The sequence below is a fragment of the Stenella coeruleoalba genome (assembly GCF_951394435.1).
Source record: "Stenella coeruleoalba genome assembly, chromosome: 3".
Lineage (NCBI taxonomy): Eukaryota > Metazoa > Chordata > Mammalia > Artiodactyla > Delphinidae > Stenella > Stenella coeruleoalba.
The window spans coordinates 153750476-153777024 of record NC_137148.1 but is presented as its reverse complement, the minus strand read 5'-3'; the positions used below and the strand labels follow the sequence as shown (position 1 = coordinate 153777024).

The 26549-nt window shown below is 52.4% G+C and overlaps 1 protein-coding gene across 1 annotated transcript; it reads right to left on the bottom strand.

The window, feature by feature from the left end:
* Nucleotides 1-71: 71 nt before the first annotated feature.
* Nucleotides 72-26278, bottom strand: CDHR2 (cadherin related family member 2; the record flags this gene model as incomplete). Its single annotated transcript, XM_079918673.1, has 31 exons — nucleotides 72-212; nucleotides 2886-2943; nucleotides 3406-3486; nucleotides 3568-3681; nucleotides 4217-4341; nucleotides 4431-4491; nucleotides 4586-4663; nucleotides 4775-4843; nucleotides 5475-5563; nucleotides 5655-5763; nucleotides 5913-6064; nucleotides 7434-7483; nucleotides 7911-7982; nucleotides 8817-9422; nucleotides 9547-9616; nucleotides 11347-11586; nucleotides 13980-14223; nucleotides 14726-14787; nucleotides 15074-15235; nucleotides 15319-15474; nucleotides 16408-16641; nucleotides 16763-16878; nucleotides 16978-17053; nucleotides 17134-17280; nucleotides 17357-17482; nucleotides 18108-18197; nucleotides 20041-20130; nucleotides 22122-22175; nucleotides 22287-22426; nucleotides 25879-25950; nucleotides 26227-26278. The coding sequence occupies 31 exons, from the start codon at nucleotides 26276-26278 to the stop codon at nucleotides 72-74; spliced, it is 3936 nt and encodes a 1311-aa protein (XP_079774799.1).
* Between the last annotated feature and the right edge of the window lie 271 nt (nucleotides 26279-26549).

Sequence of the window (26549 nt, the reverse complement as noted above, 5' to 3'; positions counted from 1 at the left end):
TTCCAAGGTGACCCAGAAGAGTGGGGGCCCATGTGGGGCTCTGTGGCCAGGGTCCTGTGGCAGGGCCCCCATCACACGTCTGTGGTATTCAGGCCAGTGTTGGTGAAGGCCAGCTCCTCCTTCTGCTGTCCACGTGTGCCCACCTTCATTCCTGACAGCACTCTGTTCAGGGGCTCTGGATCCGGCTCCATCAGACTGTGCAGGGGCTCATTCTGTGGGAAGAGGGAGGGGAGGTGTGAGGCCAGGGCCAAGATGGGGTGATCTCCCCAGTCCTTAGGAGAGTGGGTGGCCCTCCAAGCCCACGACCAGATGGCTCCTTGGCTGGGGCCTCAGTTTCCTGACTCTGTCCCAGAAGGGGCCATGGATACTGGCGGTACAGATGGGCTCAGGTGAAGGGGAGGGCCTAGGGGGTCTACTCTGGCCTTTGCCCACCCATGGACATGGTGGCATTTGGGTGTTCTGCCCAGTCCTGAACGATGCCAGGCCCTGTGTCCTGTGCCAAGGAGTCAGTCCAGCACAGTTCCTGTCACCTGTACCTCACGGCAGGCACCGTGCTGGGCACAACCATCCATCACCTGAGGTACCCACAGGACCCCCAAGGGAGGGATCATGTCCTCCACTTTACAGATGTGGAAATTGAGGCTTGGAGCGCTCTCTGGCCAGGAAGGGACAGAGCGGTGTTTGGACCGCTGGTCTTGCTGGCTCTAAAGCCTGTCCATGGCTCAGCGCTGCTCCTGGTTGAGTTTGGCAGGTCCTTCTGCCACCCCAGAGGGACATGTCACACCCAGGATCCCGCCTGCAGGCCATCATGGCACACACTCTCTCGTCTCCTGCCTTTCCTCTTACCCCTCCCCATGTGATGTGTCACACCCTCACAAGAATCCCTCCTGTGGACCAGCCAGGCCCCAAGACTCAGCTACTCCACCACGTAGACACCCACGGGGACAGAGCCTCCACCACCTCCACCCTCCCCAGGGCACACTAAGGGCTTTTTCCAGACTGGGACTGTTCCAGTCCCTGGTAAACAGTGGAACACATGAGGGGCCCCAGGAGGGACTAAACGTTGTGCCTGAGCTTCCCAGAGCCCTCTACACAGATCCCCAGTGGGAGCAGTTGGCGCAGTACAGCCCAGGAAGTGCAGCCTGGCCCGGGAGACAGGATACCTGGGTTCTGGGCTGCCCTGGCCTTGCAAGCTTTCTGACCTTGGGCAGCTCAGCACCCCTCCCTGGCCTTGGTTGCTTGAAAAGTTTGGATTGGATGGGCCCTCAGATCTCACAGACCTTCCACACAAACATTTACGGAAGTCTTAGGTGAGTCAGGGCACAAAGGGATCTGTGGAAGGAAGCCCCACCTGCGTTCCCCACCCAGAGACCCCAAGGCCCACCTTCCACTGCAGGAGTTGGGGTGGAGCCTCGGGCAGCTTCTCAGAAACTGAACAACCCCCTGCCGTTGCAGGATTGGCTCTTTCTTGGCTTTGAAGACTCTTAGCGGCCTGGCCCCCTCTCCCTTTCCAGACTCTCAGAGCTCCCTGAACCTCCTCAGCCCACAGGTCCAGCCCCACTGCTGGGGTTTCTGACCCCACTCCCCTCTGGGGGTCAGCTTTGGCCTCCACCAGGGCCTACCTGCTGGGTCACAAGCTCCAGCCCACAAGACTGTTCCCTTCTGCCTCAGTTCCCCCCAGATATGTTTATTGGAGTTTTTGCCCCAAACCGTCTTGAACCAGAGATGAGCCATCCACCCAGAGGCCTCCTGCACTGCCTGGCAGCCTGGACCACCATTGATGACCCCCATCCTTGGGGGTCCATTTGGAGGCCTCCATGTTACAGCCAGGTCCCTGGGCAGCATTCTGATATTTTAACACCCACGAGAGGCTTTGGTTGACCAAATCTTTCCAGGTAAGGGGTCCTCAAGGGAAAATAAGTCCTGACTCATGAGGAACAGCAAGGGACCCCCTGGAAGGGCAGGGCCCGGCTGAGGGCAGGACCCAAAGTAGGGTGGATAAGGTGAATGGTGGGTGGATATCCACCCCTACGCACGCATGCGCGCGTGTGCGCGCGCGCGCACACACACACACACACACACACACACACACACAGAACCGCAGACTATAAAAGCTCAGTGGGTCTTAGAGCTTCTACTCCAGTGGTGGTTTTCAGAGTGGGAAGGAGAGGGTAGTTCCTTCTGGTTCTGGCGTCCCATCCCCCATTCAGCCCTCTGATCTACTCTCCTACTTTCGTGGTTCTCACTCCTGCCTGCACATTAGAACCCCAGAAGCTTTAGCAGCACCTTCCTGCCCAGGCCCACCCCAGCTATCTGATCAGAATCTCTGAGCTGTGACCTGGCATCCTCAGGTCTAAAGAGCTCCCCACGTGATTTCAGTCAGCAGCCCAGGCTGCACAAATGCTTGGTCTAACTGAACCAACTAACCTATTGAATAAATGATGGTATTGTTGTTCATCTGAGCCTACCTTTGCTCCCTGGCTAGATTATGTTCATCTCTGGATCTCCTCCCCCCGCCCCACCAGCTTTTATATAAAGGATATAAAGGGAGGGAACCAGATTCCTGACCACTCGTTTTATGCCAGATCGTTTTCATACCCACTCTTATTTCATCCTCACAGGAGTCCTGCATATTTGGTGTTCTGATCCCCATTTATAGATGAGAAAACTGAGAACCAGAGGGAAGAATTCACCCACCCAGGGTCACAGTTAATGAGTAGAGGAGCAAGGATCGGGCCCCATTCCAAAGCTGTGGGGTTTCCCAGGGCCAGATGCAGACACACCCATGGCAGCAGGAGGTCCCTCGAGCTCTGTCCTGAAACCCACCCCTTCAGAGAAGAGCCCCAAGTCAGAAGCCCCAGGCACCAGCTCATCCCCCATCTTGCCTTGATTTCCTGCCTGCTATTTTCCAGATCCACAGAGTTGTCATCCAGGGAGTTGAGGCTGAAAGGGAGATAATGGAGCTCAGAGAGTTGGCAGGCCCAGCCCTCCCTGTCTCTGACCAACAGCTACCCCTGCCATCACCACCACCATCACCATCACTACCTCGACTGCCACCTCACCACCACTACCATCACCACCACCATTACCACCATTGCCATCACCACCATCATCACCACCACCACCATTACCACCACCATCACTGTCACCACTACCACCATCACCACCATCACCATTACCACCACCATCACTGTCACCACTACCACCACCACCACCACCATCACCATTACCACCACTGCCATCACCACCATCATCACCACCACCACCATCACCACCACCATCACCATCACCACTACCACCATCACCATCAGCACCATCACCATCACCATCATCACCATCACCACCATCACTGTCACCATCACCATTACCACCACCATGACTACCACTACAACCAGCACTGCTCACCTGACGTGGTCCAAGTCACTGGAGGAAGACTGGGACTCGAAGCCCAGGTCCTTGGTGGGGAGGTTCAGCACGGGATTGGCACTGGAAAGAAGGCCCAGTCAAGCGACCATGGGCCTCAACCACCCCATGGGGCCTCTTACCCATCCTTCGACCCCCACTTACCGCTCAGTGTTGTACACGTTAGTCCCGGGGATGGCAGAGACTGGGGGCATCACCCCCGCCGCTGTCTTCCGGGCCTCCTTGGAAGCCTTCATAGCCCGAAGTTTCCGGTGGTAGCTGGGGGAACATGGCGGGGGGGCATCACTATTTTCCCTGCACACCCACTGTGTGCCCAGTGCAGGCCCTGAGAGTGTGACTTCACAACAACCCTGGCAGGTGGGAGTGTTAGCTCCATTTTACAGAGGGTACAAGGAAGAACCAGAGAAGGGAAATGATTTGCTGAAGAACACGCAGCTGACCAGTGGCAAAGCCTAGAATCAAACCCAGATGTGGCTACTGGCTTCATATGTATTGGAAAGGTAAAAAGAAGCAGCATTTATTAAACATATAGTATGTGCCAGACAGCTTGCTCGGTATGAGATGCGCATGGTTCCCTTGAATGCTTTGAGGAATCTAGTGTCATGCCCATTCTGCAAATGAGGAAACTGAGGCTTGGGGAGGGGAGTTTAACGTACCCAAGAGGTCATAACGGGTCACCTGGGATTGAATACAGATGTACCTGACACCTAAACCCCAGGTCTTTCTACCCCTCAGATATCTTGGGTGGTGGGAGAGGCGAGGTTGAAGACACAGGGGGTGATGGGAGCAGCACCTCTTCTGGGTACACACGAGGACCGTGGTCATGATCACAATGACCAGCAGCAAAGCCACTCCCAATCCTATGACGGCGTTATGGAGCGTGTCCGGCAACTCTGACTCCTGGCTCCCCTGGGAGCCCTGGAGAAGAAGGATTGTGATGGGGGAGGATGTAGGGTCAACACCCCCCTCCTCACCCCCGCTGTTACCTCCACCCTGCCGGCACTCACCAGCACCACCAGCCCCAGCTGCAGCAGCTTGGTCAGGGAGTCCTGGTCATTCCGAATCATCCTGGCCACAGAGCCCCGCTCAGGCCCGAGGGACGTTGGCATCCCCCAGGCTTCCTGCTCACCCTCCTGCCCACCCCAAGGGCAGCCCCACTCACACACTCAGCTGATCAAGGGTCAAGGCTGACCCATTTGAGAAGACAAAGTAGGCATCGAGGTAGGAACGGGCTCGGGCCCTGGAATGGGGCAGAGGTGAAGCCAGCAGCGCAGAACCACCAGACAGGCAGGCCCCTCCTACTGCTGGTCCTCTCTTCTTCGCCCCAACCACCGGTCGTGTGGGCACTCACCGAGCCATGGATTCTACGTCCTGAATGTTCACAATGTAGACAGTAGTCCTGGTTGCCTGGACAAGAGCCCTGCAAAGGGGGCAGGTGTCACAGAGGGCTGGGGTAGGGGCCTTAGCCCAGGCCTGTGGCCAGGGCTGTGCCAGTGGAATTAGGGATTGTGTGAGGGGCACCACCTCTGGATAGCTCCATTGGCTAAGCAAGTTGCACTTCTGTGCAAATTAGACAAGGATGCCCCTTCCTCTGGGACTGGGTTTCCAGTTTAGCAAGCAGAGTGCCCTTGTGCAATGCACAGCCTTTGCAACTGTACATGGCAGCCCTATTTAGGCCTGTCTTTGCCCAGGCAACCATAGGCTTCTGGGGACAGGCAGAAAGGAAGTGCAAGTACAGGTACAGGTACAGGTACAGGGTCAAAGACAAGGACACTACCTAATGTACTGTGGTAACCTAAATGAGAGGGAAGTCCAAAAGGGAGGGGATATCTGTATGTGTATGGCTGATTCATTTTGTTGTGCAGTGGAGGCTAACACAACATTGTAAAGCAACCATACTCCAATAAAAATTAATTTTAAAAAAAGACAAGGACAAGGTCAAGTGTGGGTCAGGGACAGGGTTAAGAGATATGCCATCCAGGTTTCTGTCAGGGACGAGGCTCCCAGACCGTGTTTTTCCCTACAGGCCCCTCCCAGCTCCTCAGACCTACGCCTTAATCTCTTCCGTGTTGGCGCCCACCTCCTCCTTGCTCATGGAGAACTGCAGCCTCACACGGTAACTCTGGTCCACAGTGAAGAGCTACAGAAAGAGGGTAGGGGGAAGATGAGGCACAAGGGACCCAGGGGTTGGCAGAGGGCACTAGGAACTGAAGGCAGAACCCGACACTCACATTTAGGGTGATTTTGGCTTCCTGGGCAGGACCCTCAGATGGCCTGTCCTGGGCCTTGACCGTCACTTGGTAAGTTCCTTGGAGAGTGGAATCAAGGTTGGTCACCAGCCTATGGAAGGTAGGAGAGCAGAGCTCAGTCCTGAAACCCAAGCTGAAGTCTCCTTGGAACCTCCTGGTACACCTCCCAGGATGAGGAACTCACTGCCTTGAGGCCCTGCTTGGCTCCCCCCACCCCATCCAGGGGCTGCCCACAGTTACTCAATGTTGCCAATGAACACGCTGGCCTCCAAGGAAGTGGAGACATGGAAGAAGCCCTGGAAAGGGATCACGGCCCCATCCTTAGCGATGAAATCCACTTGGAGGATGGAGAACAGGATGGCCCCATTGTTCCCTGAGTCATTGTCTCTGGCCTAGGAGCAAGGGCGAACAACAACTGCGGACCAGGCCAGGCCAGGCACCCCTCCATCCCCAGCAGGAGTCTGAGGCTAGGGTGGCCTGGGAGGCTGGTCCCCATGACCTCTATCAGCCTTCCCCAGGCCACTGACCAAATGCTTTAAACAAACAGTGTTTGAACAAGTCCCTGCTTCTGGCGCCCCAGCTCAACAGGTCATTGCCCAAAGTCCCTCCCGTGTGGAAATCCCACCCTGCTCTCCCCCGCCCCCACCACTGCCACACACACACACACAAGCTCAGGGACACTCAGATTTCCTGGGCACCTACTGTGTGCCAGTCACCTTCCCTTAGATCCCTCGTTTCAGTGCTTGCTAACATGAGTACGAATTCCCCTAGTGGACCACAAAATGATGGGGGGAAAGGGCACAAGCAATTTTATTCATTCTAGTGCCTTTTAGAGAAGAATATAACCAACACACAGAGCTGTGAGTCCACTGATGTCACTTTTCAGGATGAGGCCAAAGCTGGTGTTTATGTTTCAAAAAGGAGTCAATTTAAAGAAAATTGTTCAAAGCCATGGCCAGACTCATGACATTAGAATGCAATTGGCTGAAGACTGGAAAACTGAATGTTTAAGCCTAGAAAGAACCTAGAGAGGGAGAATCACTATCTCCCTTTTATGGGAGAACGCTGGGGTTCTGAGAGAGACCCTGTCCTGCCCACAGGCACACACAGCTCTAAGTGGGGAGGGCCAGGCCCATCCATCTCCACACCTGTGCCCTTTCCTCAGCACAGGGCGTGACGCCCACATATAACCCATCTCTTAACCCTAAGGAGTTACTGCAAAGAACTGACAGCTCCTTGTCCAGGAGGGAAAGTGAGTTCCCGAAAGGTATGGCAGCTCCCCAGCTCAGTAAGAGGCCCAGCCAGGCCCAGGCCCCAGGGCTGTGTGGGAGGCCACACTACCCGCCCCCCCTGCATGGCATAGCTGCCACCCTCTAATAAACACATACAATGCCATAAAAATGGAAAGTATTTTTACAACTTTGCTCTGAAAATTATTTAATACGAGGAACTTGTTTAATTTACCGTTACTATGGTTTCTCTGTAATACTCCAGAATTCTGGTGTAATGAGAAAACCACTGCAAGTGATTTTTACGGTCATGAAATTTTTATGAATACTACATTTAACAGTTAATGGAGTTTAATCATATCAATTAAGCAGGTGTTCATTTCCATTCTGAGGTTTTCTTTTCATATGTCGGAGCCAATAGATTTTCTTTCTAGCGTTAAAACATTCTGGGGGCAGCTGAAGGACCTAAAGGCCTAGGCCCTGTGTCTCCTGGAGCTAATGTGAATGACAACATTTGGAGCCAAGGACTTACCTGGACAGAAGCCACCTGCTGGTTGGGTATCACAAGTTCTGGGATGATCACTACAGGTGTGGACAGGAAGAGGTCAGTGGGGTCAGGACCAGTGCCCAATTGGCCAAGTGCCGACCGTAAGCCCAGCTCAGGGCTCACCCCACCAAACCTGCCGTTAACCTCTCTACCACCAGAGACCCCCCATTACAACTACCCCTAAGCCGTTAGTTAGCAGGTCCTCCACCTCTCATTGTGCAGATGGGGAAACTGAGGCCCAGAGAAGGAGGGCCTGGCCCAGGGTCAGATGTGAGTTGGGACAGAGCTGGGGTGAAAACTCAGGTCTCCCCTCCTGTTGAAACCCTGAGGGAGAGGCAGGGTTGGAGGCCTTCTTCCCTTTCTAAGTGCACACCTGGGGTCTGAGGAGCATCTGTGGGAGTTGCCCAAAAGTAGTCCTGGCAGAGTACAGTGTGGGTGGGGAGGGAGGACCTTGCTGCTTACCAAAAGTCTTATTCTCAGGCAGAAAGTAGGGTGGATTGTCATTCACATCCTCGATGGTGATGGGGAGGCTTCCTAGGGGGGAAATGTTGGCTGGTCTTGGTGTCTAAGCAAAGACCTGACCCAGAAAGTCTCATCCTCAGTCTTGCTCCTAGCAGCCTCCCTCCCATGCATCACCCATGCTCAGTCCCCTCCCCTGCTCCTGACTCAGGATGCTGACTCAGTCTCCTCTGGCCTTCGTAGGAGGGAGCATCCTCCCCAGACCTCAGAGAGGAGAAGCAACTTGTCCAAAGTCACACAGCAAGAGCAGTGGGCCAAGACTGAGCCCAACCCAGGTATGTCCCACCCGACCATAACATTATTCTGACACTTACTAGCTGTGTAATCTAGATTATTGAACTGCCTCAGTTTCCTCATCTATAAAATTGGATAGGGACCACCTACCACATGGATTGTGTGGGAATAAAATGAAGAAATGCTTGCAAGGTACCTAGCATAGATCTTGGCTGTCGTAAGGATTCAATATACGCTAGCTGTTAATATGATTGTTATTGCTACTTGGTGTCAGAGGTGGGATCTGACTGCACATCTGGCTCTGAAGTATGCTCTTTCTTTTACGCTGCCTCACAACATAATAGCATTAATTAAGTGTTTACTATGTGCCAAACACTGCATGAAATGCTTTACATATATATTCTCATTTAATCTTCACAGCCAACCTACTACCCAGCTCCACTTGATAGATGGGGCTACTAAAGCTTGGGGAGGTGTCATGACCTTCCCAGTGGAACTGGTAAGGAGCTGGTAAGGGCTGGAGCCACAATTTGAATCCAGACCTTGCAGGCGCCAGTTCTTTCCCACAGCCCCTATGTTACAGCCTGCTGAGCCCTGCAGGCCAGGCTGCCTCACCATTGTCACTGTAGGCCTGGAAGCGGGGGTCCGTTGTGAGGTCATAGGCCCGCACAACCAGCGTGACCAGGTCACAGGTCTCATAGTCGATGACCTCACTCTGATGGACGAACACAGAGCCGTTGGCCAGCACAGAGAACCAGCCATGGCACAGACTGCCCACGTCGACCCCGGCCTTGGTACAGATGACGTTCACAAGCTGTACCTCCACCTGGGACATGGTGTCCCTGTCCTGAGCCACCACCTCAGCCACCATACCATGCTGCGAGCCATTCTCAGCCACACGGATGCCCCGGAGCGAGGTTGGGTCCAGGGTGGGTGGCACGTCATTCACGTCCTCCACATTCACGAGGACTTTTGCTGTGGCGTCATGTCCCTGGGGGTCTGGGCTCTCAGCACTCACTGTCAGATTGAAGAAGTCCTGTGTCTCATAGTCCAGGCTCACGTCCAAGGGCAGCCAGAGGTGGCCCTCTGCCAGCCCAGACCCCAGCACCAAGCCTCGGATCAAGAAGTTGTTGGCACCACCCCCTGATAGGCTGAAGCTGATGCGGTTGTTGGCTTCTGTCTGGTCTGCATCCCAGGCCTCCACCACGCCCACCAGCACTCCTGTGAATGAGGGGCAGAGTGTGGAGGGACCCCTGACCTGGCCACTGGGGGCATCCTCTCTCCTCACTCCCCTTGGGGGCCTGCCCTCGAAGGGGTTGTATAGCCTGGCCGAGGGAGGACTTACCTGGGTCCCTCTCCCTCACTGAGAAGGAATAGCTGGACTGGTTGAAGATGGGAAGATTATCATTGATGTCCTGCAGACAGAGGCAGTTCTGAGCCCAGGGAACTCAGGAGACCCCAGGTTCAGCATCCCCAGAGCCAGTCTGAGAAGCCCATACTTCCCCTGGCCCGAGGCCCAGACTCTCTGTCCAGGTCTCCTCAGACAGCACTGCCCGCTTCCTAGATGATGAAACAGGCTTCCAGCAGACAGAACTCGCCCAGACCCCACCCCTGGGGCTCAGAGGTCTGTGGCGGTACTCTGAAGTTTGGTGTACACTCTGTTTCCCTGTGCACCACTCAGAGCCGTCTTAGACCCTGCTCTTGGGAGGGATAGTTCTGAGTCCCCACCTGTGTCCCTGTCTGGCCCAGCTTGACTCCCCATCTCTTGGATTTATTGGGTTGGCCCCAATACCACCATGATCCCACAAAGGCCCAAGATTTCCCTGGTTCCCTCCTTTCTCCTGTCCCTCTTGCCCTCAGTCAACCCCAAGACACTCACTCTGTGCTCAGGTGGGGCTGGGCTGGGGGCACCTGCCAGGGCTTGACCTGGTCCTGTCCTGAGACGTCCGCTGTGTTCTGTTCTCGCCTTCCCTCTCCGGCCCTGGTCACCCCGCCCAGACAGGGTGCTGCCCCTGTTGTCCCAGCATCAGGCCAACTCTGCCTGTGCTTCCTCCCCTGATGCTGGTGCGTGCTGGGCACCCTTGGCTTTCCCAGTCCTTCCCCAGGATGGCCCAGAGGTGTCTGCTTTTGCTTTCAGCTTTTTCTAAATAATGGTAGAGAGAACATCTTTGAAAACTGAGCCCTCTCCCCCTTAACCAGATGTAATTTCTGATGGCAATTTCCCAGAAATGGCATTACTGCCTCCGTGCACATGGCCAACTGCGCTCTCAAGGTCGTCCTAACTCACAGGAGGGGCTAAGAGCACAGCTCTGAGTTCAGTCCAGCTCCACCTCTTCCTCACATGTGACTTTGACCTCTCTGGGCCTCAATATCTTCATCTGCAAGGTGGAGTGGTCCTCCCTACTCACAGAGCTCCTGGGTGTGAAAGGACTCTTCTCGCTCAGGAAATGCAATTTTGCTTTCTTCCTTCTCTGAGGCCTACTTCCACCCCAAGGACAGCTGGCAAGTCCTCATCCGACTTCTGTTTCTCTATTTTCCCTGAGGTCTCATTCTGATCCTTGTGGGAAAGCGGCACATCCCAACCCAGTGGGAAACAGGGCTGCTGTGTGGGGTGGTTCAGGCTGTGCACTGCACAACCCGAGGGGGCACCAACCACATTGTGGACATCGTAGAGGAAAGTGCCTGTGACCCAGTGGCGGCCTTAGAACCAGACAGACTGGATTCAAAATCCCATTCTGTGACCCGAGGCAGGCTACAGAACCTCTGTGTGCCTTAGTCCCTTGATCAATAAAATGGTGCTGAACAATGCCTCCCTTGCAGGACCAGGTATACACTGAGTGTATTCTCTGGGCTGGGCATTCTTTGAAACACTTTCCATTTTTTAACTCGTTTTATATTATTTTCATCCCCATTTTACAGATGAGGAACTTGAGAACACAGGGAAGTTGAGCGATTGCCTAAGACCACACAACAAATGAGCCAGGATTCTGACCCATCAGCTTGGCTCCAGAACTCTTTTACCCACCGCACTGCAAAGGGCAGAAATGTAACTTGAGTTGGGAGGATGGGGAGCTGGCCATCTGCTCAGGAGCCCCCCAGTACAGGGCTCATCCTGGACCCTGTCCCCGGCTGAGCCAGACCTTACCTCCACAGTGATGGTGACATTAACGTCAGTCCAGAGGGCAGGCTCGCCACAATCAGATACGCGCACGGTCAGCACGATGCGGCCCCCCAGGGTGGGGTTGATGGCCTCTCGGTCCAAGGGCCCCAGGTTTCTGAGGATCCCTTTGTCGGGGTCCACTGAGAAGTTGTGGCTGTAGGGGCTGCTCAGCAGGCTGAAGCGCAGAAGGCTGTGGTTGGTGCCTGGCTGGTCATCGTCGTGAGCCTGTGCAGGTAAGCAGGGTCGGGACGTCAGCCATCAGGTGCTCCCCGGCCCCAGCCCCTGCCCTGCAGTCTGGACTCTCCCTCCAGCGCTGGCCCATGAGGGCAGTAACTGGGCCTGAAGCCAGAGGGATGCTCCCCAATCTCCCAGTCTCAGTCTTGCATCTGAGAGGGCCAGACCAACAGCTTTCAAGAGCTTCTGAGGTCTGAAACATTGAGGTCACTCATTCATCCCACAAATGTTTACCTACCACATGCTCAGCCCTGTTCTAGGTACTGGGAATAGAGCCACGATCAAGACAGTTCCCTTATGGAGCTGATATTCTAGTGGGGAGGGAGGAGTGGGGGCAGTATAATATAGACAAAGTTTAAAATAAACAAAAATAAGTGTATGTGTGTGGACTTCCCTGGTGGCGCAGTGGTTAAGAATCCGCCTGCCAATGCAAGGGACACAGGTACGAGCCCCGGTCCGGGAAGATCCCACATGCCGCGGAGCAACTAAGGCCGTGCACCACAACTACTGAGCTTGTGCTCTGGAACCTGCGAGCCACACTACTGAAGCCTGCGCACCTAGAGCCTGTGCTTCTCAGCAAGAGAAGCCACTCGCTCATCGCAGCGAAGAGTAGCCCCCGCTCAACGCAATTACAGAAAAACTGCACGCAGCAGTGAAGACCCAACGCAGCCATAAATTTAATAAAAAAAAAAAAAAGTGGGGGGGGGAATTCCCTGGTGGCCTAGTGGTTAGGATTCTGGGCTTACACTGCTGTAGCCCGGGTTCAACCCCTGGTTGGAGAACTGAGATCCCACAAGCCATGCGGCACAGCCAAATAAATAAATAAGTGTGAAGTCCAACAAGATTCTGACTTTCCCATGATGACTACTTCAGTGCTATATTTTTTTAAATAGCTGAAATTCTTCATCCAATCTCTGTGTGTGTGTGTGTGTGTGTGTGTGTGTGTGTGTGTGTTTCTGTCCTACCAAGGTTGTGAACACATGCTTAGTGTGCTTTTGGGGTGATCCAGCATGGAGAGCACAAGATGCTCTTCCCTGCCACCAGGCCTTTGCACATGCACATGAATGCCCTCTACACCTTGTCTGCTTGACTCCAGGTCAGACTGGTGCCTCCCCTGGTCCTCCACAACCCCTGTGCTACCTTCAGTACAGCACAAGTGACACCCTTGGATGATGGTCCGCCACCCTCCCTGAAGGCAGGAATTATGGTGAGTTCATCTCGGAGGACCCAGGGCCCAGCAAAGGGCCTGGTGCATAGTAGGTGCTCAGCAAACATGGCTTTGAATACAGAGCTAGGCTAGTCCCACTTGGATCCAATTCTTTCCCCTCCTCTCTGCCCACTGCCACCTTCAGGTTTTTGTTTCAGATCTGTTGGGATCGTGTTTATGAAATGAAAAACTCTGTCTGTTCATTCCTTGGCACTCTGAACTCAGGCCGGTTAATTCACCAAGCACTTCTCAGGCCTCACACTGGGCACCATGGTTCTGGCAGCAGATCTGAAATGCTCCTGCCCCAAAGAGCTCACAGACCAGGGTGAGGAGCACTGAGGTGCATGAAGGAAGGCCCAGGTTTCAGCACTGCCACTGACTGGCTGTATAACCACAGAAAAGTCACTTAACCTCTTTAAGCCTCAGTTTTCTCCTTCCGTGAAATGGGGAGCATTAGAGCACCTACTTTATAAGTTTGTCAAAAGATCAGAGATGGGAATGTACTCTGGAAACTACAAGCCCCAGAAAGACGGGAGGGCTCCACGGCCATGTGATTGTCATTCCGAGGACCTGGTTTCTCAATTCTCACAAGATCCCCTTACAGGTGACTCAGTGGAGAAGCTTCTGAAGGCCTCAGAATCAGAGGAGAAGCTTCTTTCCAGTGTTCCTCTGGAGCCAGTAGTGCATTTTTATCTCACAGAGTCTGTGAACCTGACCACTGATCTCATTTCCATTTTTGCTTTGGCCATTAGGAAGCTCAGAACTGAGTATTCAGCCCGCTCTTAGCAACTGTATGGCTTCTACCTTTGTGCACTTTAAAAAAATACCATCCTTATTTTCTCTTTTTCCTTATTTCTTTTATCACACTTTTAAATCTAAGCCACCTCAAATCCTTTTTGGAATGAGGCAGGCGCCTGAATTTAAAAGAGCAATATGTTTTTGAGGGCTTGTTCTGTGCTAGGCCTTGTGCCGAGCACTTTACATCCGTTATGACCCTGGGAATAAGTACTGAGATTGTCTTCATTTTCCAAAGAAGAAACGGAGGCCCAGAGAGACTGAGTGACTTTCTAAGGACTACACAGCAGAGCCCAGATTCCAACCCAGGACCAGCAGGACTACAGAGGCAGGCCTGGTGCCGTGTGCCCCTCCCACCCATCAGCTACAGGCCGGCTCACACCTGGATGGTCACGGAGACATTGCCCTCCTCTTCCTGGACAAAGATGTTGTAGGAACCGCTGACCACGGGCTTGTTGTCATTGATGTCCAGCACAACGATCTGCAGCATGGTGGAGGACGACAGGTTCCCGCCGTCCGTGGCCAGCAGCGTGAGGTAGTACACGGCCTGCTTCTCCTGATCCAGCAGCTCACTGTTTCTCACCGTCACTGTCCCCGAGGCTGGATCCACCGCAAAGATGTCCACCCTGTGCAGGGTGGCCAGATGGAGCAAATAAAGATACAGGATGCCCACTTCAATTTGCATTTCAGATAAACAATGAAAAATATTTTAGGACGTCCCATGGAATATTTGCAACCTACTTATACTAAAAAAAAAACCCATTCAGGGCTTCCCTGGTGGCGCAGTGGTTGAGAGTCCGCCTGCCGATGCAGGGGATGCGGGTTCGTGCCCCGGTCTGGGAGGATCCCGCGTGCCGCGGAGCGGCTGGGCCCGTGGGCCATGGCCGCTGGGCCTGCGCGTCCGGAGCCTGTGCTCCACAGCGGGAGAGGCCACAATGGTGAGAGGCCCGCGTACCGCAAAAAAAAAAAAAAAAAAAAAAAAAAAAAAACCCATTCATTGTTTATCTGAAGTTGAAATGTAACTGGGTACCCTATATTTTATCTGACTCCTCTAGCCCTGCTGTGAGGCAGAGAGGTGAGCCTGGGTCCCCCTCGCCCACCTGCCCGCTGCCCACCCGGGTAACTTACCCATTCCCCGGAAGCAAGCTGTAGGTGATGCGGCCCCCCTCGCCCGTGTCTGGGTCGGAGGCCTGTGAGGCAGAGAGATAGATAATGGGACACTGAGCAGAAGCCACACCTGCTCTGTCAACCGTGCAGTTGACGAGGACAGGGCCGTCCTGCTTCCTGACCCAGAGGGAGAAGCCCCCGACTCACTCAGACTGACACATAGACATCACATACATGCGCACGCGCATACACACCTGCTGGCCCCCGCTGACATCAGATGATACAGGGACTCCAGCAGGGCCACAGCCCCAGGCCTGCCCATCTCCACATCTCTCCCAGCCCTGCCCAGCCCTGTCCGCCATCACTCACTTGGATGCTGTCGGTGACCACATAGCCGACCACACTGTGCTCGGAGACACTGAGGTTGTACAGGTTGTGGGGGAATGTGGGCCTGTGATCATTAATGTCTCTAAGGTGGATGGTCACCAAGGCTACCGAGGAGCTTCTGCTGACCGAGTCAGTGGCCACGACCTGAGGACAGGGGAAGAGGCAGCGACATTGGGACTGGAGCACCCCATGGCCCGCTCTCCGTGGTGCCCCAGAATACCCCTCACCTGCACCAGCATCACCGTTTGTGTCTCGTAGTCCACCAGCGACGGTGCTCTCACCAGCACCTGCACATCCACTGAGCCCGCCGCCCGCTCCGGGGAGACGCTGAAGGCTTCAACATTAGGGCCCCGGAGGGATAGCAGGAAGGTGCCGTTGCTGCCCTGTAGACGTGGGCTGTATATTAGGGACCCCACTCCTGCAATGTACCCACCTGCATCTTTCTCCCAATCCCTGGCCACAGGTCCCAGGAGGATAGGCTAGTCACTAGTCCCTGTCAATGTGGGCTCATCAGAAGAAGACCTCCCCGAGGCCCCAGCCTGGGCTTCAGAGCCTGGACACACACCCCTCACTCCCTTTGAGTCTTCCGTACCAGCCACCATGCACCACCCTCCACCACCCATACCAACACCAAATATCATCAATGTCCAACATCGGTCCATTATCCACACCCCCTCTACTCCACACCCCTCTCCAGTCAAGGCCAACCACCATCTCAACACACCCACCCATCCACCACTACCCAATATCACCCTCCAGTCGACATTTTGTACCAACTCATTATCACCAAATACTACCAAACACCATCCATGGTTATTCAGCATTCAATACTACCCAAATCACCCACCACTCAGTATCAACCTCCACCTAGGAATACTGTCCAACTTGACAGCCACCCAGACCACACTGTGCTCAAAACTGCCCACATCCCCCAATACCCAGTACTATCCCAGCACCCCGCAACTTCACCATCCACACATCACTACCCCCTCTACTCAACACCGCCAAAACTTACATTCCACTCAACATTACCCAGCATCCAGGACCAACCTCCTCTCAGTGCTGCCTTTCTGTTCCCCGCCACGTAGCACCACCCTGAACACAAGACTACCAGCCAGCTCAACATCACTCAGCAGTTCCAAGTGTCACCCAACAACTCCGACCACCGCTCATGGTCAGCACCACTGTTGCCCACTGCCCACTGCCCCACCGAGCACTGTGGTGCTGTACTCTGCTGGTCACTCGCCACTTCCCTCCTCCAACGATCTCCCAACCATCACTTCCACCCATGCCGCGCATGGTCTGGGTGCCCCTGCCTTGTCTGGGTCGTAGACCACCATGGTTAGGTCATCGATGGGGATGCGGGTGGAGGCGTGCTCGTCCACGTAGCCAGTGAAGTTGACTTGAGCCTCTTGGGGGGTGAAGGTGCAGGTTGGGAGGCTGCAGTTGTAAAACTCAGGTTTGTGGTCATTGACGTCTGTCACTCTCAGCTTGACCCATATGCTCACCTTGGCCTCCTGCCCATAGACGTTGGGGTGCATCTCGGTGGCCTGAGAGCAGAGCAGAGGCCGAGAGGCAGAGATCAGAAAACCAGAATTCAGAGAGAGCTGAGATCAAAGGTCAGAGTATAGAAAGTCAGGGTACAAAGTGGGCAGTGGCCCTCTCACTCACCATGACCTGCACCTGCACCTCCTCATCCTCCTCCAGCAGCTGCTCTCTGTCCAGGGAACCGTTGACCCTGATCACCCCGTCTGGCCCAATGTCAAACCAGCCAGGCCTTGTGGAGTCTGGGAAAAGGCAGCAGGAGCAGCTACTTCCAGTGGCTCTGACGGAGCCCCCACCCCTTCCCTTGCCTCAGCCCCAGCCTGGGGACACCCCATTCTCACTGGAGATGCTGTAGATCACAGGGTCATTGATGCCTCTGTCGCCATCCATGGCCTCCACCTTCAGCACCGAGGTTCCCTGCAAGAAGGCATGGTCAGTGGCCAGACCCTTTCCCCACCTCTTGTCTCCACCCAGACCCCTCCAGTTCCCTGGCACACCTGGGGTGCATCCTCAGGCACAGAGGCCGAGTAAAACTCCCTGACAAACTGGGGGTCCAGGTCTGGCTGATCGATTACAGAGATGGACACGAAGACAGGCGAGGAGCACTGGACGACGATGCTGTTGTTGTACTCGCCGCCCGAGTCCTGCCGGGAGATGGGTCTCCATGAAGCCGGGGCTTCGGGTGCCGATGCCCCTGACCCCGCCTGCGCCTGCACTCACACAGGCCTTCAGCTCCAGCTGATAGAAGGCACTTTTGTTGTTGTAGCTGAGGCTGCCGTTGAGGATGATGGAGCCGTTGGGCAGGATCCCAAAGAGGTACTCACTGCTGTCCGTGCTAGGGATGACCTGAGGCAGAGCACAGTCAGGCCAGGCTCCCCCGGACAGCCCTGCCCCCAGGACCTGCTCTGAGAGACCTGGGGTCGAATCCTGGCTCTGCTCTCGACCTCACCGGGTCACTTAACCTCTCTGAGCCTGGGAAATGGGCTAGATATCGCCTCAGTGGGACGAAAACAGGGTCAAGTGAGCTAAGGTAGGTTCCAGGCATGTAGTGGGCGCTCAGTGATGGGGGCCGTGGCTAGCCAATGTGTCTTCGTGAAACTGGGGTCACACCCGCCACTGTCTGTGTGACCTTGGACAAGACCCTGGACCTCTCTGAGCCTTGATTTCCTCTTCTTTGAAGCCAGGATTGCCGCAGCCACCAGGTGGTGTGACGCTAACCGCGCGCAGACACAGACAGTGCCCCAGGCGAGAGGGTGGGAAGGAGAGTCCGGTCTGCAGCAGGCACCCTCCTTAGGCGGCTGGGCCAAATGAGGTCCAGAGGGGGGCCAGAGGAAGGCGTGGGGACCAGGGCTGGGCCGTCGCAGAGCCCCTGCTCCGCAAGGTCCCTGCAGGTTGTGTGGGAGATGCTGCCCCCTGGCGGCCATGAGGAGAGGTGGCGCCCACACTCCCACGTGGACCCGCACACACTTACCTTCTCTATGGAGTACACCACGGCGCCTCCGGCCCCCGTGTCTTTGTCCTTGGCCAGCACAGAGAACACCAGGGAGCCAACCGGCAGGGTCTGTAACAAGGGTTTTGTCACCTCTGAGCTCCAACACATCTCCTCCATGCCCAAGCACATCATGCCCCCTCCTGGAGTTTCAGTGCCCCCAGCTGTACCACAGGGATAGCGATGGACCTTCCAGAACCTGAAACCCAGCATTCCACAGATGTCCCCCTTTCCTTCCCACCTGGGCTGGGCTTCTCGGGGCATCTGGATAGAGGCAGGGAGCAGAGTTCCCCCTTCTCCTCTCCCCACACGCCTCCCTGAAACCTGAGCTGGCTTCTGATTTGCAGCGCCCCTCAGGACCACCATGAGTGACCATTCCAGAACTCAGGTTGTGCCACTCCCCTGCTTAAACAGCCCTGTGTGTTCTCTGTAGCGTCCAGCGGTAGGTTCCACACAGCACCTCGCAGAGCTGGAAGGTTCTTTTGGGAGGCTTTTCCTCTAGGACCTGTCCACACCCTCACTGTTTCTTCACGGTGGCCAAAAAGATCTTTGAAAATCCTGAACCAGGCCACATCAGTCTCATGCTCAAAACCAACAAGTGGTTCCCGCATTCTGCCCAGAATACGGTCCAGACTGCCTCCATGGCCCTCCAGGTTCAGGCCACTGCCCACTTCTCTGACCTTACCTTCTCCTCAGCCTCCTCCCCCCACACACATGAGCTTCCTGGCTATGCCTACAGCACTCCAGGCTGATTCCCACCTCAGAGCCTTTGCAGCTGCTGTTCCCTGCCTGGAATATCCTTTTCCTGGAGCAGCCCATGCTGGCTCCTCAACATTTAGTTCTGCTCAGATGTCACCTACCCAGAGAAGATTTTCCTGACTGGCTCAACTTAAAGCAGGCCCCTCCCCAGTCATGTTTTATGCTCTTCATAGAGCTCATCACCATCTGAAATAATCCTGTTTATTTAATGTTTTGTTGATTAAATGTTTTGTTGTCTGTGCTCTTCATTACAATGTGAGCTAGCGAGGGTGGCGACCAAGTCTGTCTTCACTGGATATCCTCAGCACCAAGGACAGTGCCAGACACACAGTAGGCGCTCAATCAGAGCCTGTTGAAGGGCTGTCTGAACCTCACCAGCCTCAGGTCTGGCCTGGGGGAGGGGGACCCACACCTGTCAGGACTTTGAAGCCACGTAGTAATGAAGATTCAGGAGTGGTGTTGTGTTTGCTGCCCTGGAACCACTGGGAAACCTCCTCCCTGCCTATGCAGTTCAAGTGGGGCTGCTCCTCTTGCTAGAGGGGAAAGCACATGATGCAGACCTAGACAATTGGAGCATTCCATACTCCTCAACTGATGGGCACCTGACCCAAAATGGGCCAATGAGAGTCAGTCCTGGGGGTTTGGCTGGGACCATTGAGAAAGAGACAGTCTGTGTTGCAATTGCAAAGCCGGTGGGATGTGAGCCTGGAGCTGCTGGGGGACACTTTTATCACCATAAGGGAGAACTGCTCGCCCCACCCCAGGATGATGGCAACACGAGAAGCAGAGCTTCTAGGTAGAGAGAAATCTCTTCTTGATGACATGGCTTGAGTACCTGGATCCAGCCATGCCTGAAGTCAGATATACTGTTAAATTTTTCAGAAACATGAGAAAATCAATTCCTTTCCCCCCACCACCCCTGACTATCATAACTTAAAGAATTCCAATCCAGTCTGATAGATTGCAAAATGTTGCTGTAACTATGGTATGTGGGGTTACATGCAACCCCCTGAATTTGGTTCATCAAGCTGCCCTTTCTAGGAGGTGCACTTCCCCATCTTGGATGCCCTGCTGTCTATCTCTGGTCCTTCCCACTCTGAGCAGATCTGTGGGATGTCCGCATCCTACACACACACCCCGTTAAGGCAGATGTTACCTCATTGATTCTGGTGGAGTAGTCTGTGTTCTGGAAAACGGGTGCGTTGTCATTTCTGTCCTCCACGATCACCACCATTTCCTTCCGCACCTGCAAGTGAGAAAGCCCAGGTGAGCCCAGAAAACGTGGGAGCTTGAGAAAACAAATTCAGGAGTATCAGGACGGGAGTGCAAGTTGGTATAGCTTCTCAGGAGAACAATCAGGTGGTGTCTGGGGTGACTTTTTTTAATACATCTTTATTGAAGTATAATTGCTTCACAATGCTGTGTTAGTTTCTGTTGTACAACAAAGTGAATCAGCCATATGCATACATATACCCCCATATCCCCTCTCTCTTGAGCCTCCCTCCCACCCTCCCTATCTCACCCTTCTAGGTCGTCGCAACGCACCGAGCTGATCTCCCTGTGCTATGCAGCAGCTTCCCACTAGTTATCTATGTCACATTTGGTAATGTATATATGTTGATGCTACTCTCACTTTGCCCCAGCTTCCCCCTCTCCCGTCTGTGTTTATCTGATACCATTTCAAAGGCCAGAAAAGTTGCAAGTACGGTACAAAGAATTCCTGATACTCTTCATCCAGATTTACCCCTTATTTAGTTTTTCTCTCCACAGATTTACTGAACCATTTGGAGAGTATGTTGTGGAAATCATTAGGTCATTAAAAAAAAATCTAAAATGTCCTATTACAAGAATGTTCCTTTTAGCTTTGTTAGCCATAGCGTAAAGCTGTGAACAACCTAAGTGTTGAGGAGACCAGCTGAGCACCATGGAGCTTATAGTCCCCACACTGGGCTATAGACATACAGGAAACAGGAGACTCATGTGCAGACACAGAAGGGACCCCAAAGCCGATTGTTGTTTTCTGGCTGCACCCTGTGGCATGCGGAACATCCCTGACCAGGGATCGAACCCGGGCTCCCTGTAGCGGAAACACAGAGTCTTAACCACTGGACCACCAGGGAAGTCTTCCAAAGCTGATTGTCAAGTCATCAAGGCAGTTCAAGACCATATATGCAGTAGGATCCCACTTGGATTTCAGAAAACGCACCCAAAACTACCATCTCTCTTCCGTGGATGCATATATCCATGTCAGTGTTTAGCGATGGATAGAAAAGAACACGGTGATGGCAGACACTTCAGGTGGGAGTGGGCTGGGAAGGGTTGCCCAAGGGGACTTGAGCTCTATCTGCACTTTTAAAACTGTTTACAAAGAGAAAATATTTATGAATATCCAAGTCATTAAAATGATTTTTTTAACGGATAGGGTTTGGGGAATAGGTTATAAAGACAAACCCCCCAACTTTCACAGACACAAGACACAGCTGCATAAGTGTGTTATTGAGAAACATGAACACTGAGACCAACCCATCAGCCAAAGGGGTTGAAAGTGATGACCTCAGTGGAGAGAGGGTAGGGAGGTATTTGGCACTTGTTTTTTTATTAATAAGTATATTAATACAAGTTAATAATGTAATTGGGACTTCCCTGGTGGTCCAGTGGTAAAGAATCCACCTTACAATGCAGGGGACGTGGGTTCAATCCCTGGTCAGGGAACTAAGATCCCGCATGCCACGGGGCTACTAAGCCCATGCGCCACAACTACTGAGCTCGCGCCTCAACTAGAGCCCACCTGCTGCAAACTACAGCGCACATGTGCTCTGTAACCCATGCGCCACAACTAGAGAGAAGCCCACACGCCACAACGAATGGCTCGCGTGCCTCAGTGAAGATCCTGCGTGCTGCAACTAACACCCAACGCAGTCAAAAGTAAATAAAAAATAGTACATAAATCTTTTAAAAAATAATAATGTAATTAATGATATACAATAGATATACAAAATACACAAAAGATAAACCATATATTTGTATAAATTAATATGTTATAATAAATACTAAAATCTTGGCTAATATTGTATGACGAAAAATGGAGAAGTATAATTTCAATAAAAATAAACATTCAATTCATTTTTTGTTAGCTGGGGCTCTCTCTGCTTATTTGCAGTGGGCAGTTAGCGGTGGGCCCTCAGTCCCCTGCTCTCTAATCCCTGGACCTCCCTTCCGGGCCCACTTCTGACTCACTGGATTATTGTGACCGTCGCTCACAGAGATGTCGATGGAAAACCAGTAGAGTGTCTGCAGTGGGCAGAGAGAAGGGAAACAAGGTAAGCCCTGTTCGGGTGCCCACCAGAGCCCTCCCTACCTCCCCAATCCCGCACGAGGCCTTCTCAGATTGCTTCCATTTACCTCATAGTCCAGAAGGTTGGCCAGCTTCACTTCCCCAGTATTCGGGGTGACATTAAAGAAGTAGGCATAGGAGCCACTAATCCTATAGGTCAGAGGGTCATTTTCCTGGTCCTGAGCTATCAGCCAGAAGACCTCAGTACCTGCAGACGGGACAGGGAATGCACAGGGCCCACGGCCACCTAGTTCAATGCTGGCCTGGCCAAGCTGCCCACGAGGCCCACAAGAATGTCAAACTTCTTTTAAAATTAGAAGGGCCAAGACATGGAAACAACCTAAATGTCTATCAATGGATGAATGGGTAAAGAAGATGTGGTATACATGTACAATGGAATATTTTCAGCCTTGAAAAAAGAATGAAATCTTTCCATTTGTGACAACATGGATGGACATAGAGGGAATTCTGCTAAGAGAAATAAGTCAAAGGAAAACAAATACTGTATGATCTCACTTACATGTGGGATCTAAAAACAAAAAACCAAGATCATAGATACAGAGAAGATTGGTGGTTGCCAGAGGTGGGGTGCGGAGGACTGAGAAATGGGTGAAGAGGGTCAAAAGGTACACATATCCAGTTATAAAATAAATAAGTCCTGGGGATGTAATGTACAGCATGGTGACTAGAGTTAACAATACTGTATTGGGTATTTGAAAATTATTAAGAGATGAGGTCTTAAAAGCTCTCATCCCAAGGGAAAAAAAAAAGCCATCTGTAACTATGTGTGGTAACATATGTTAACTAGACTTATTGTGGTGATCATTTTGAAATATATACAAATATATCATTATGTTGTACACCTGAAACTAATATAATATTGTATGTCAATTATACCTCATTTTTTCAAACGGTAAAAAAAAAATCAAAAGGAATAAATGATTATAATCTAGCCCTCAGGATATTTGTCTTTATGCCAGTGCAGTATATTAAAGTATATTTTGAATGTATTTTTCTGGAGGGAGAGGCCTACAAAAACAAAAGTGCCAGAACAGTGACATGGTGGTGGGGCCCAGCACCCAGCCTGAGAGTCTCAGAGAACCAGCGTGCCCCCACCCTTGCCCACGACAGCCTTGCAGGGACAGTCTGGGCAGCACATCTGGAGTCTGCTCTTCTTTGACCAAATAGTTCTGGCTCCTCCAGAAACTCCTTAGAAAGCTTGGTCCCTTCCCACCCAGGCCCCCTCCTCCAGGAAGACCATCGGGCTAGAAAGCTGTTAGTATCTACAGTATATTTCCTCTGTTGTGAGACACACTGTCAATTTAATGACTGCTGGGGTGGGGAGTCACTCTGTGTTAACTGGCTATCTCAAATATAAGACACATCCTGATTCAAAAATGTCAAAATGTAAACTGATATGGCCCTTATACCCATACCCATGGGAAGTGAGTGGGGATGTGTAAATCCTTCTCTGTAAACATGTGTTCATGGACACAGAAAGAAGGATCAGGGAGAAAAAGCTTTTTTAAAAGTCTGTCTGAAAAAGAATTAACTGTAACAAATAAATCAATAAGAGCTACAGAAATAAAAGACATATATTAGGTGTCTGTCTTTAAACTCAAATTTGACGTATTTTAAAACGTCTGCCTGACAAAACTAAACTATTATACAGTGTGAGTGTCAAGTAAACAGGTCTTCTGCAGGAGAGAAAGGACAGGGAGTGACTAGAAGGGCAGAGAGGGGGTCGGTGTGCTTCCATGTATATATATTATACCTCAAAATAAAAGGTCTAAACAACATTTTTTAAAAACCTGACTGAAAATGCTTTCTCATCCAAAGAGAGCCATACAATTCATCTCAGAAAGGAAGAAATTGCTCTTCGGATTAAGAAAGCCCAGAGAGGGGCCCTGTGGTTATCGAAGAAAAGACTCTCATTTGGTCTGCCTGAGATCAGACTTGACATTAAAGGGTCACCCAAGAGAATGGAGATCTTGAGGACATTTGGGTTACATATGTTTGTGACATTTGTTTGAAGGTGTGTGTGTGTTTATCCACGACCAAACAGCTATGAAAATATACATAAAATATCATTAACGTGTATATACTACTTGTCTGTTGTATTCACAGATATCAAATAGTTTGACCTCAGCCCAGTCCTCCAGGGAGGATTGTGCCAACTCAGAATGTAATGAGACTATCACCTCCCTCATCCTGGGATCTAAACCTTTATTAATATAACCCTTAGTAGATTTTGCTGTCCTGGCAACCACATGCAAATGGATGTGGCTTTCGTGGCTCTGAAGCCCATCGCCCACCCTTTCTTCGTGTACCTAGACCTGGGTTTCTGGATTCCAAGGCAGACTTTGGATTTCACCTTTGATGCAGTCTCTTGCTTCATCTAGTAGATTTAGATATTTGGGGACCCAATTCTGACACTGCAACAAAGACTGTAAATTGTCCCCCAGTATTCACAGCCCCCTTTCTCTCAGACTAATAGAACCCCAGATTTTGAGCTGTGCACATGGCTAAATAAAATAAAGACCTCATTTCTCCAGTTCCTTTGCAGCTAGGGCATGTGGCTACATTCTGGCTAATGAGATGTGAGCAGAAGTAACATGTGTAAAACCTGGAGCCCTGTCCCTAGGAGAAAGAAATGGGCCCTCTTGGCCCTTCCTTGCCCCCAGCTCTCACTGGAATAGGGCGTGACATGAGCCATCTAGGACCATGTGGATGAGGGCCAGGCCCTAGGGGAGGCAGAACCTGGAAATGGAAGGAGGGTGCCTGATGCCAGAAGTATAGGGCACAGAACAGCCTGATGGAACAGAGCCTCTGACAGCCCTGGGCTCACTGCTCTAGATGACTATGTAAGAGAATAGGAAACTTTGACCTTGTTGACAGCTCTGTTATTTGGGGTCTGTTATGTGCAGCTGACCCTGTATCCCAATGAATACAGTCATCTATCATTTCAGCTTCTTCAACCCCCATCCTGCCTTCTGGGAATTTGGCATCCAGTCCCTGTGGCTTCATCCAAAACAATGTTTCATGAACATCATTCACTCCTGTACACTGCCAAGATCATTACCACATCCACGTCTCATTCTTTATGACCCTCCTTTTAACTGACTTACTGTTTCATGTAAATACATTTATTTTAAAAGCAAACTAGATGGCTACTGGACGTAGAAAACTCATCTCACTCGCCATAGAGGGAAGGTAACTCTACAAACGAAGACAGCAAAAGTATCAATTTCTGGTGAGATGTGTGCATGAAAGGCTCTGAGCCTAAAGCCTGCTCTCTTTCTGTCTGAAAAAAAAAATAGCAGAGGAGGAAGAGAGATGAACAAGTGAGAGAGGTAGAAGAGAAATAATGTACCAAATGGATACTTTCTCTCTTGGGAAATCAGAAAGACTGAAAGAGATGGGAAATGCGAGGAATGTTCTCTTGGGGTGAGTCTTGATTATTTGGTGCTGTGTGAGGGCCCTCGACCCAAAAGCTGCAAAGGAGAAAACAAACTTCTGGAAAAAACTTCCTTCAGGCCACCTTTGCCCCATGACAAGCCGTGGAGCTGCAGGGATGGCAAGCAAGCCCACAGGGGAGCCCCTGGGGCCCTCTTGTGGGTAAGCGTTTGGTGCAGTCTGGGCACAGGGACAGTTACTCACCCACTGGTAGGTCCTCGGGCAGGGTCACTAATGACATGTTGGACAGGAATGTTGGGGCCGCGTTGGCTGACACTGTAGGGACACAGAGTGTTGGAACATCTGGACACCTCCATAAAGACACCCCCATCTGCCCCTGTGGGAGCCCACACCAGTCCCACTGGCCAATTTTCAGTCCAGCTCACCGGCCCAGGACTGGATTCCTCTCCAGGCCTCCCCAGAGCAGCCAAGCCCAGGGCTGGGCCATAGGAGTTGGGTGCTTGCTGATGAAGCAGCATCCCACCCTTCTGGAGGGTTCTGCTGAGGATCCCCAGGTTAGTGATGCCCTGGTGGGGGAGGGGAGGTACCCACCAGACACCATGAGGGCAGGAAGCAAGAAGCAGGACAGCCACGGCCACACCATCACGTCTGGAGGGACCTGGGGGAAGAGGCATCAGGGGAGGGGCACATGAACCCAGGCCTCCCTCCTCTGGTGGACCCTGATCAGTCGGGTCTGAACCCGGCCAACTCACCTCCATCACACAAAAAAAATTCTGCCCATTTGCCAGATGTTCCAGGGGATAGAGAGTTGGGAGGCATGGCAGGGAGGGGCAGGGTAGCTGAGCCTGATCTAGAGCCCCAGCCTGAGACTGACCCTGAACTTGACCCCAGGGTTCAGTGCCCACTCTGTAGCA